This window comes from Ruditapes philippinarum, unplaced genomic scaffold (assembly GCF_026571515.1).
Source record: "Ruditapes philippinarum isolate M1 unplaced genomic scaffold, ASM2657151v2 ctg3512_1_1_1_1, whole genome shotgun sequence".
In the NCBI taxonomy this organism is placed as follows: domain Eukaryota; kingdom Metazoa; phylum Mollusca; class Bivalvia; order Venerida; family Veneridae; genus Ruditapes; species Ruditapes philippinarum.
In genome coordinates, this window is record NW_026852143.1 from 117713 (window position 1) to 129992 (window position 12280).

General features: G+C 35.1%; 2 protein-coding genes across 3 annotated transcripts in view; both read right to left on the minus strand.

The window, feature by feature from the left end:
- LOC132750530 (tubulin beta chain-like) overlaps nt 1-7703 on the minus strand; it is a 41541-nt gene extending 33838 nt beyond the window's left edge. The window contains exons 1-4 of one of the 2 annotated variants that reach the window (XM_060740529.1): nt 7407-7623; nt 4952-5060; nt 4315-4670; nt 2317-3279 (exon numbers count right to left, since the gene is read on the minus strand). In XM_060740529.1, coding sequence (XP_060596512.1) covers nt 2458-3279; nt 4315-4670; nt 4952-5060; nt 7407-7463 — 1344 coding nt within the window. In that variant the 5' untranslated portion in view covers nt 7464-7623 and the 3' untranslated portion in view covers nt 2317-2457. Of the gene's footprint in view, nt 1-2316; nt 3280-4314; nt 4671-4951; nt 5061-7406 lie in introns of those variants that run through there. The other variant, XM_060740542.1, reaches the window with a different exon arrangement.
- A 1818-nt stretch (nt 7704-9521) lies between these two features.
- On the minus strand, nt 9522-12280 carry LOC132750583 (tubulin beta-4B chain-like). The gene is made up of 4 exons (XM_060740593.1): nt 12130-12280; nt 11111-11219; nt 10382-10737; nt 9522-9599 (listed from the first exon to the last, which is right to left on the minus strand). The coding sequence occupies exons 1-4, from the start codon at nt 12184-12186 to the stop codon at nt 9522-9524; spliced, it is 600 nt and encodes a 199-aa protein (XP_060596576.1). The 5' UTR covers nt 12187-12280.

Sequence of the window (12280 nt, forward strand, 5' to 3'; positions counted from 1 at the left end):
TAGTGTTGGTGTCAGTTTATATGTTTCCCTACTAGTGTTTGTGTCATATATATTTATATATGGTTTTTGGTTGTGTTGGTGTCAGTATATATATTTACCTGGTAGTATTGGTGTCAGTGTATATGTTTTCCTGGCAGTGTTGGTGACAGTGTATATGTTTTCCTGGTAGTGTTGGTGTCAGTATATATGTTTTCCGTGTTGTGTTGGTGTCAGTGAATATGTTTCTCTGGTAGTGTTGTTGTCCGTGTAAATGTTCCCTTGTAGTTTTGGTGTCAGTGTATATGTTTCCCTGGTTGTGTTGGTGTCAGTGTATTTGTTTCCCTGGTAGTGTTAGTGTCAGTGTATATGTTTCATTGGAAGTGTTGGTGTCAGTGTATATGTTACCTGATAGTGTTAGTGTCAGTATTTATGTTAACTGGTAGTGTTGGTGTCAGTATATATGTTTTTCTGGTAGTGTTGGTGTCAGTATATATGTTTTTCTGGTAGTGTTAGTGTCAGTGTATATGTTTCCCTGGAAGTGTTGGTGTCAGTGTATATGTTAACTGATAGTGTTAGTGTCAGTGTATATGTTTACTGGAAGTGTTGGTGTCAGTATATATGTTTCCCTGGTAGTGTTGGTGTCAGTGTATATGTTTTCCTGGTGTCAAAATATATGTCTTCCTGGTAGTGTTGGTGTCAGTGTATATGTTTCCCTGGTAATGTTGGTGTCAGTGTATATGTTTTCCTGGTAGTGTTGGTGTCAGTGTATATGTTTTCCTTGTAGTGTTGGTGTTAGTGTATATGTTTCCTGGTAGTGTTGGTGTTAGTGTATATGTTTTCCTGGTAGTGTTGGTGTTAGTGTATATGTTTTCCTGGAAGTGTTGGTGTTAGTGTATATGTTTTCCTGGTAGTGTTGGTGTCAGTGTATATGTTTTCCTGGTAGTGTTGGTGTCAGTGTATATGTTTTCCTGGTAGTGTTGGTGTCAATATATTTGTCTCCCTGGTAGTATTAGTGTCAGTGTATATGTTTCCCTGCTAGTGTTGGTGTCAATATATTTGTCTCCCTGGTAGTGTTGGTGTCAGTGTATATGTTTTCCTTGTAGTGTTGGTGTCAGTGTATATGTTTCCCTGGTAGTGTTGTTGTCAGTGTATATGTTTCCCTGGTAGTGTTGGTGTCAGTGTAAATGTTTCCATGGTAGTGTTGGTGTCAGTATATATGTTTCCCTGGTAGTGTTGGTGTCAGTGTATATGTTTTCCTGGTAATGTTGATGTCAATATATTTGTCTTCCTGGTAGTGTTGGTGTTAGTATTTATTTTTTTTTCCTGATAGTATTGGTGTCAGTATATATTTTTTTTCCTGATAGTATTGGTGTAAGTGTATATCTTCCCCTGCTAGTATTGGTGTCAGTGTGTATGTTTACTGGTAGTGTTGTTGTCAGTGTATATGTTTTCCTGGTAGTGTTGGTGTTAGTGTATATGTTTCCCTGCTAGTGTTGGTGTCAGTGTATATGTTTCCCTGGTAGTGTTGGTGTCAGTGTATATGTTTTCCTGGTAGTGTTAGTGTCAGTGTATATCTTCCCCTTGTAGTATTGGTGTCAATGTGTATGTTTCCCTGGTTGTGTGGTGTCAGTATATATGTTTTCCTGGTAGTGTTAGTGTCAGTGTATATGTTTTCCTGGTAGTGTTAGTGTCAGTGTATATCTTCCCCTTGTAGTATTGGTGTCAGTGTGTATGTTTCCCTGGTTGTGTGGTGTCAGTATATATGTTTTCCTGGTAGTGTTAGTGTCAGTGTATATGTTTCCCTGGTAGTATTGGTGTCAATATATCCAGGAAGGGGAAGTCTTGCTGTCAGTATGTATATTATAATGGAAGTTTCAGTTTCAATTAAAATGTATAAGTAACAGTGTAAATTTCTCATTCCTAGAAATTTTGGTGTAAGTGTACCTGCTTTCCTCGCAGTTTTGGTGTCAATGAAAATGTAATCCCGTTAAAGATTAGTGTTATAGATAGGAATGTGTTTTTTGTTTGTTTTTTTTTTGTTTTTTTTTTGGTATGTTTTTTAAACTTTGTTTCGACTTTTAAACAAGTAAGAAGGGTATTTGAATTTCTTGATTCCATCACAAATTTGGATCATATTTTAAAATACACACTAGTATACTTAATTTAAGTATGAGGTCTGAAAAATTTTCTTTTTTTATATCTTTCACGACGTTTGGATCTAAAATGTGTAACGTTTTCCTAAAATAATGTCAACTGATTTAAAGTTTTCTCAAGCGCAGGATTACCAATCTCTTTATCTCTTTAATAGCTGTATTCAAAGCAAAACAAACAATATCGCTGCTTTTACATTTCTATTTAACTATTTTGATTTGAATTTACGGTCTTAAACAGGCCTAAAGTAAAGTTATACAAAGTTTTCAAAATGTTTTTGTTTTTTTTATAACAATGACTTGACACAAGAAATGTCAGTTTAACAATTTAACCTTCTTCTTCTTCAGCATCCTCCTCCTCGTCAAACTCGCCCTCTTCTTCCGCTGTGGCATCTTGGTACTGCTGGTATTCAGAGACCAAGTCGTTCATGTTAGATTCTGCCTCGGTAAACTCCATCTCGTCCATACCCTCACCAGTATACCAATGTAAGAAAGCCTTACGACGGAACATAGCGGTGAACTGTTCAGAGATACGCTTGAACAATTCTTGGATGGCGGTACTATTACCAACGAAGGTGGCGGCCATCTTGAGACCACGTGGTGGGATATCACACACAGCTGTCTTGACATTGTTGGGAATCCATTCGACGAAGTAGCTGCTGTTCTTGTTCTGGACGTTCAACATTTGTTCATCGACCTCCTTCATGGACATACGGCCACGGAACATCGCAGCAACGGTAAGGTAACGTCCGTGACGTGGGTCACAAGCGGCCATCATGTTCTTGGCATCAAACATTTGCTGAGTAAGTTCAGGTACAGTGAGTGCCCGGTACTGTTGACTACCACGTGATGTAAGAGGTGCGAAACCTGGCATGAAGAAGTGGAGACGTGGGAAGGGAACCATGTTGACAGCCAATTTGCGGAGATCAGCGTTCAACTGACCAGGGAATCGAAGACAAGTGGTAACACCGGACATTGTGGCCGATACCAGATGGTTCAAGTCACCGTATGTGGGAGTGGTCAATTTCAAAGTTCTGAAACAGATGTCATACAGAGCCTCGTTGTCGATACAAAATGTCTCATCGGTGTTCTCGACAAGTTGGTGAACTGAAAGTGTTGCGTTGTATGGTTCCACGACTGTGTCAGATACCTGATTGAGAACAATATCGTAATTTATATGCTTAAGCTCACTTAAAGGACCAGAGCTACTCAGACAAACATTTAGGATATTAACGGTATTTGCAGCATAAAATCGTCAGAAGGTTTTCGTATAACCTATCTATAAAACAGTATTTGAAAATTGACTTGTATGAGTAGATGGTGTTAACTAGTGTTAATGTATACTGTTTAAATGATATACAAAATAATGAAACTACATGTTTCTTGCATAACAGACTGGCGTTTCCGTTAGTTTTACCCATGCCGGAAATTTCATCTGGCATGGGGGGTTCCAGATGAGTCGCGTGCTGTACAATGGCACGATATTTGATGACGTCATTTTACCGTTATGAATGATTTTGTAATTCATACGCTGTTGAATGAAAGTAGTTACGGTTGTAATGATATAAATTTTCATTGAAAATAAAGATAAAGAATTTAAAATATAATGGAATATGGTAGAATATGCAAGAAAAAATATCTGACATATGTTTGCGGTTCGGATCGGAATATCCGTCCCTCAGTCACCCGCCCATGCGATCCGAATCGCAAAATATGACAGATTAATAATATCTGTCATATTTTGCGGTTCGGATGGAATATCCGTCCCGAGGTGACCCGCCCATTGGGCGGTAACGAGGCTTGCCGAGTTACCGCCCATGGGCGGGTGACCGAGGGACGGATATTCCGATCCGAACCGCAAACATATGTCAGATATTTTTTCTTGCATATTCTACCATATTCCATTATATTTTAAATTCTTTATCTTCATTTTCAATGAAAATTTATATCATTACAACCGTAACTACTTTCATTCAACAGCGTATGAATTACAAAATCATTCATAACGGTAAAATGACGTCATCTTTATCGTGCCATTGTACAGCACGCGACTCATCTGGAACCCCCCATGCCAGATGAAATTTCCGGCATGGGTAAAACTAACGGAAACGCCAGTCTGATATGCAAGAAATTCCGATCCGAACCGCAAAATATGACAGATATTATTAATATTGAGCATACAAACCTTAGGGGAGGGAACAACTGAGAATGTGGTCATGATTCTGTCGGGGTATTCCTCACGGATCTTGCTGATTAGCAGTGTTCCCATGCCAGAGCCTGTACCACCACCCAAAGAATGAGTTTGTTGAAATCCCTGTAGACAATCACAACTTTCCGCTTCCTTTCGTACAACATCAAGGACTGAGTCAACCAGCTCAGCTCCCTCTGTGTAGTGACCTTTGGCCCAGTTGTTTCCAGCTCCACTCTGTCCGAAAACAAAGTTGTCTGGTCTAAAGATCTGACCAAATGGTCCGGACCTGACCGAGTCCATGGTTCCGGGCTCAAGGTCAACAAGAACTGCACGGGGGACATATTTACCACCTAAAAGAAATTAAAAAAAGTTAAATTCAGAAAATTCACGTTTAATTTGTTGTATGTTCTCTTAAATGCAACGTTTTAGAAATTGGCATATTTTGTTTCGTTATATTATTTCATTATTTTTTTCTATCACTAAAGTACTGAATTGTTTTGATTGTTAATTGATGAAGTTCAAATGTACCGAAAAGTAAGGGTTATTGTTTCACTTAAAGTTGCGATGATCCTATACATTACAAAACAAATTGTACTAATATCAGATATTATATTCTCGACTATATACATACCAGTAGCTTCATTATAGTAGACATTGATTCTCTCAAGTTGAAGGTCAGAATCCCCGTGGTATGTACCGGTGGGGTCAATTCCATGCTCGTCTGAGATCACTTCCCAGAACTGAAAATTTAAAAAAAAACAAATGAAATAATGATAAAACTAAAAAAACACAAACTGCCACAGTCAGTCGAGTAAACAACAATTGTTTGTCAAAATGATTTCCTGTTAAACTCTCGTGAAAGAATAAAATTGTTCTCAACTCAGAACAATATCAAATTTTATAAAAGGGACTCCACCACTGAGGTTTTATACATGGCGGGACTGGAAATATTTTCTGAGATTAATGTTCCATTCGATAGTTATAGATCAATACACTGTGTGCTTAAGTTTAGATAATTCGCTCATTCCGTTTTCCGGAATATTTGTTCTAATTGTGAAGAAGGGCCAAAACAGGAAAGTACTGCAAAGCTTTTCACTCAAATCGGACTAAGAATAGCACAAACATACGATTTCCAATTTATTTAGGTGAATATTTCTTGATGATCTGTTGCATATCTTCCTGTTTTAAGTGTCCCAGCTGATCTATGTAAGAAATTTAAATTTTATGTTTTTAGCCCTTCGGACCTTAGTGGAGTTGCTTTAAGTAAAACAGTTTTTATTTATTTGGGTCGTCAGACCAAACAAATAATGGTATCGAAATTTCAGACCCTGATGTTCTTATTTGCAAATTATACCGAAAGTAGTCCAAACTCCTCGAAGCGGTTATTTCCCTTCATATGTACATTAACGCTGAAAAATTAAGGGGAGCTCACTGCGTAAAGATTGTCAAATGACAATTTTCGTAACGAAAAAATAGTTCCCGATTGGTGGAAGATTTCTAATATTGTGTTATCCTTATATAGATATACATGTTTATATTCAGCTCTATGATTAATTACAATAGGTTTACCGTGAACAAAATATATCGAAATTATTATGGGTTACAAACTCTAATTAAGAATAATATGGTATTCTTCAGGCTGTTATCTTATCGAGGGGTTTACACGCTCGCTTCAGAAACGAGACGTCCAGAGTTCAAATCCCAGTTCAGGCAACTCATGTGTTTTTGTTTTTTAATTGTTTAAGCCAAATAAACATTGAATTGAATATCAGTGTTGCAATTAGTCTTATAGCCAATTTACTATAGTTATAACAATGGAAACAGAATTTTCTGACACTTTACAAACAAATTGGTTTATAATCTCACAACCTTCACCTTTCTGACATTCTGGGACCCAAACAAATTCAGCGCCTTCTGTGCTTTGATTTTGTATTGACGTAATTCAGTTTCACTACGTGAATAACAACATTCGATTTCCTAAACATACATGTATATATAATATTATAGCCACTCCCGGCGTAGAATAAAAAACATAGAAATATGTTCGGTATCTTTTGATGATTGTTTTATCACATAGATTGCCTTTAATCAATGAAGCTGGCGGTACAGTCTGATCAATTTAATCACGTGAAATTGATGTCAATTTAACCATGAAAATTTTATGAAGGTAGTAAAATGCTGATGATACATGCAATCATTATTATAGCCAAGTCTTCCTCAGAATACGTTACAAAGGGGATTTTTTATATTCATAACGTCTCATCCCTTAAACCTTTCATTTAATTTTCTTCAAAACCCTTTGTTTTCCCATATAGGGCACAAACATTATTTAATTAATATTATTAATTTATTTTATTTGATGTCATCGTTTTATTTTACAAGTGTCGGATGCAACAGTTTCAATGTTGCAGTTTTGAACGATCTTTAAAGTGTTTCCCCACATTTTAACCTTCATTTTAAAACCTTTCCGAGCATACTTTCAAAAATACAAAGATGTTGGTTTTAGGTTAAATTTGAAGCATTATATAAACCTATTTCAGTAATTTAGAAATGTGAGATATTATGTCATTCTTTATTAAATGACCATGCAAAATATTTATATGTAAATACCGGGAGATTTGGTTTAATCTGTAGAAAAATGGCACATAAGTTATGTGAACAATAATTATTTGGACTAGGTTTAACGGAGGCTCACGTCACCACATTGTTTTCAATCAACCGCTACTGGTAATCATTTGCTAGTATCGAACAACAAAGTTACTATAGCAACAATGGTTATAAAATATATAGTAAAATGGTCTTTGCAATAATTAACTTTAATTATATTAAAATAAACTATATATACATGTATATAGATATATGAATATATCTGTATATTCAGGAATCACAGCAAGTGATTTTTACACTTTAAATGTTGTTGTTTATTTCAGTTTTTTAAATATAGAGTTTATATAATTGGATTGATAATTCACTTATCATAAATTTAGAACAATGTGAATTAGTAAATATGTAACAACCAATTTATCCGGGAAACGGATATAAAATTTTAGACTTAAATATGCGTAAAAAGGAAAACAAAAGTTTACCTTTGCACCAATCTGGTTGCCACATTGTCCGGCCTGAAGATGTACAATTTCTCTCATTTTGTTATATTTTCAATATTTCACCAACTCAATATTCCACACCCCGATACTTTCACTCGCACAAAACAACAGGCGTGAAAACGACTGGTGTATTATATACTGTATTCGATATTAGTTGACTTAACACCTTGACAACTTCGTAAACATTTACGCGTGACTGGTTGTCTCGGGGGAAATATGTTCAGCATCCCGATGTTCAATATTCATCCATCCAGATCGCCTGATGTTTTAAAGGTATGCCATCTAATTAATATTAAATCGAGACTCAAATAATCAAAGTACTGAAGTAACCGATCTCGTTAGGTTGAGCACAAATTGTGGCCTGTTCTTAATTCATAAATGTTGCAATAAATATGGTTGTAAGTATTCATATTTATTAGGATATCATATGTAAACAACATAGAAAATTATGTATCAATAATTATATAATATTATACGGTATGAGAACAAAAATAAACAAGGAATAGCTGTCTTCAACAACAAGCTATAAATGATATCTATTACAGTGTAGTTTAATTATAGTAAGCGTGTACAGTAAAACGTTTTAAACAAACGCGTTTGCTTTTTCTTTTAACATCCTCAAATGTTGTCATTTTTTACTATTTCTTTTGATTTAATAAATGTATTATGCTAAAACTATTTTTACAGACGAAAGGTTACATGTTTAATTGGAAACTTAAAGTGGATCGGCCTACACTGGGGATATATTTCATAAGTATTTCAAATATGATAAAGACAGTATATCATTTGGATATGTTTATGAAATATTTCTGGAAAACAGAATGTTGATAAGGTTCTATAGTGATTTATTATAAACATTTATATGATGAATTATAATATTTTGTTCTAGAATTCTTTATTACTTTCCAACAACATCCGTATAGTGGTGGCATGGCTGAGTGGTTATTAATTAAGCGTCGGTTTAGTAGGTCGCATTGGTTTAAACCGGTCAGATGCTAGCCTTAGTTTCCTTCGGCAAGAAACTTAATTTACACTCATTGTTCAGTACTGGTTGGTTCCAGGAAAGGTTTCGAAAGTATGTCTATAAGCTTATAGCTTCCTACACAATGGAACTGAAATCGATTCTGTATAAACCAACATCCGTATATACATTGCATTTCTATTGTGGCTTGTTTCCAAGTGAATTGTCGCCTGTCTCATGAATAATGGGCACCGCTTAAATACAATGTTGGTTTTGAAAAGTACACCTCTTTACAGACAGCATTGTTTATTCAAAATTACAAAATTTATCAGCGTTCCGGCTCATTGTGCTGAAGGTTTTTCAGAGTTGAAACAAATTAATATTTCATAATATATGTTCAAGTATTCCACATGGTATTTGACTTTAAAGCTGGAATTAAATATTTATCCATAACAAAACCAAAAATGTCTCTTTGACGTAAATATTCAATATTTTATTGTTTTTTACCTTTGTCGTTTTGTTTTGTTTATTTTGCTTGTTTTTTGTTTGGTGTTTTTTTCTTCTATTATTTAACCTATAAATTTCACTTATTTTGGGTAATCACACATCTTTGTAATACAAATCATACATATACTTATAAGGTATTAAGATTTTGTTATATAAAGTCAAGTACAGTGATTTAGGAAACAAAGTGTATGCAATACGATAAAGTATTATCTATCTGTAATGTTTCAATTAACTATCATTTAAGAGACTTCTATGGTGAACACAGTAAATGACAATATATTAACGAATATTGAAGTAATTTTCTTATTACTGTGGATCTAGCATCTTTAAAAAAACGCCAAGTCAGAAATTTTTTAAGTCAAAATTTGTTTTTAAAATTTGTTTTTTTGAAAAATTTTCTGAAAAGAAAAATTTCTTTTTAAGAATTTTTAAAAAATTTAAGCAAATTTTACATTTTAAAACTGATTAATAGTGGTGTATGCAAAACATTCTTTTAATTTAAATAAAAAAATATATAGAACTAAGCTACTTATGACGAAAAAGTCAATACTCGCCGTTTTCTTCTATTTTTTTTTCTTCATATCCAGTGCATTCCCCTCGGTAGCGTCCCATATTTTTGATACTTGATATCAATCGTTCATGTTAGATTCTGCCTCGTAAATCCCTTCTCCCTCCTTCACCGTAACCAAAGTAAGAAAAACCTTCGCCTGAAAATAGCTTAACTTTCGAATCGCTTAATAATTTTGGTTTCATTTTGTTTTCCGATGAAGTTCCAGAATTTTAAGACCCCGTGGGGGGGAATCGCAGCAGCTGTCTTAAAGTTGTTTGGGAAACCCTTCAACGAAGTAGCTGTGTTCTTGTTTGGCGTTTAAAATTTGTTATCGACCTCCTTCTGGGGCTTCGGCAGGAAACCCCCGGCAGTAAAGGGAACGCCATGACGGGTCACAACGGCCATCATTTTTCCTAAATTTGGAGTAAGTTCAGGTACAGTAAGGCCGGTCTGTTTATACCTTGATGTAAAGGTGCGAATTGGATGAAGAATGTAGGGCGGGAGGTACCTATTCGGCCAGTTTGCGGAGATTGCGTTCAATGACCGGGAAACGGAGACAAGTGGAACACCCGGGAATTTTAGCCGATACCCAAAAGGTTTTAAGCACCCTATGTGGGGTTTGGGGCCAATTTTAAAGGGCTGAAAAGATGTCGTAGAGGGGGTCTTGTCGTACAGAAAGTTCTCTGTGTTTTCTACAAGTTTTTGAATGACAGCGTGGTTTATGTTCCACGCTGGTCGATACCTATTACGGAAACCAATATAATGTTAAATTGCCCCCTTTAAAAATTACGCATAAAATAAGCAAAAAAAAATTTTTAAAAAAACTTAAAAAATGTTTCCTTATTTTCATTGATTATGAAAATTGATCAGGGAAATAAACTTGGTTTTGTACAGATAAAATTTAAATTAAAAATTGTGAAAAACACACACCCCCCACACCTTTTGGGGAAGAACAAAAGAGAAAATGGTCATGACTCTGTCAGGATACTCTTCACGGATCTTGCTGATGAGCAGTGTTCCCATACCAGAGCCGGTACCACCACCAAGGGAGTGTGTGAGTTGAAATCCCTGAAGGCAATCACAGCTTTCGGCTTCTTTCCTGACTACATCAAGAACAGTGTCGACCAGCTCGGCTCCCTCGGTGTAGTGACCTTTGGCCCAGTTGTTTCCAGCTCCACTCTGTCCGAAGACAAAGTTATCTGGTCTGAAGAGCCCGCCAAATGGTCCAGACCTCACAGAGTCCATGGTTCCAGGCTCAAGATCAACAAGGACAGCGCGCGGAACATATTTGCCCCCTGAAAAGTATCAATGTTTACATAATCACAATACATTTCGTGTTCCATTCAGCAGATGTACTTCTGTACTATTTTATGTTGTATCAAAAAAGAATACAAGAAACTTTTCATATATAAAATAATATTTTCATAAAAGTTTTTAATTTCTATTTTATCATACCTATCTTAGAGTTATGGCAGGGTGGTTACAGCCTTAAAACGTTAAAAGACGCCAGAGCATGTGTTCATCTGTTACTAATGAATGTTTTAATTATTCAAGCCATGTTACATTTGTGTGTATTTGATTATCAGATTATATTGTCATGGGAATGTTATCTACTGATATGTAGTTTCTATTTAGAAGTGTTATTATTCATTTTAAGGATTTACATACCAGTGCCTTCGTTATAGTAGACATTGATTCTCTCAAGTTGAAGGTCAGAGTCTCCTTGGTATGAACCGACGGGGTCAATTCCATGCTCGTCTGAGAGGACCTCCCAGAACTGGAAGTAAACAGATATCAACTGATAGAAGCAATTAAGCATTATTAACCCTTATTCCGCTATGTGTCTTAAATGGACTTTGCCGTCTTTAAAACTAGACTTAACCATTCGTCAATTTAGGGAAAATTTTAACAATTTATATTGTATAAGCCATACTGCCTGTGAAGTGAACATTGCAGACTATGATCAGTCAGCACAGCCCAATGGGTAGATTATGTTGCCACCAGTGGGCGTAGTGTGAATCTCTAAAACGGACGTATCAATTTGTATGCGTCTGCCAGTATAATCAGTATTTGTACATGTATTATAATTTCATTACATATATGTATAAACAAGTGTTTGCAGTGTATGGAAAGACTTCTAAATATAAAAAATATGACAATACACATTTCTTATTTGAAATGAGCATCGTTACATGTTTCAATCAATCTAAAATATGTTGAATTTTTAAATCAGGTATAATGTCTATCTGATTTTTACCTCATAACTTTTATAGATATTGTATCGTTGTTTAAGACTTTTCTTAATTTAATTAAAATGTGATTCAATTTTTTTTTTATTTTGTTGCATACATTTTAATTCAATGCGTAAATATTCATTGAACACTCCTGATTACTTATTGAGTAATTTCTTCATATTGTTCAAAAAATTCAATTAAGATTTTTTTAGACTGGAGCTATTTAGTCGGCATGTTTCTCCTGTAACCACTTGTCCGACGAGGCTACTTTGAAGTGTATAAAAGGCAGCATGGCAACAAATTGAAATGTACGTCAAGATTAAACTTTTCTATACAGACGGTTTATGATTACTTGATGAATAATTTATCATGTCCTTCCATTGTCTCATTTAAAAATGCATATTTGAAGTTTGATAACTGTTTACAATTGAATGATTTTATAAAACATCTAACCTTAGCACCGATCTGGTTGCCACATTGTCCAGCCTGAAGATGTAAAATTTCTCTCATCCTTATTCTCGTTTTGATACCCTTAATATGGAACGTGTGTTAGTCAAAGAATATTTTACGCGCAAAACAATAAATGTGACAATGCGTTGCTTAT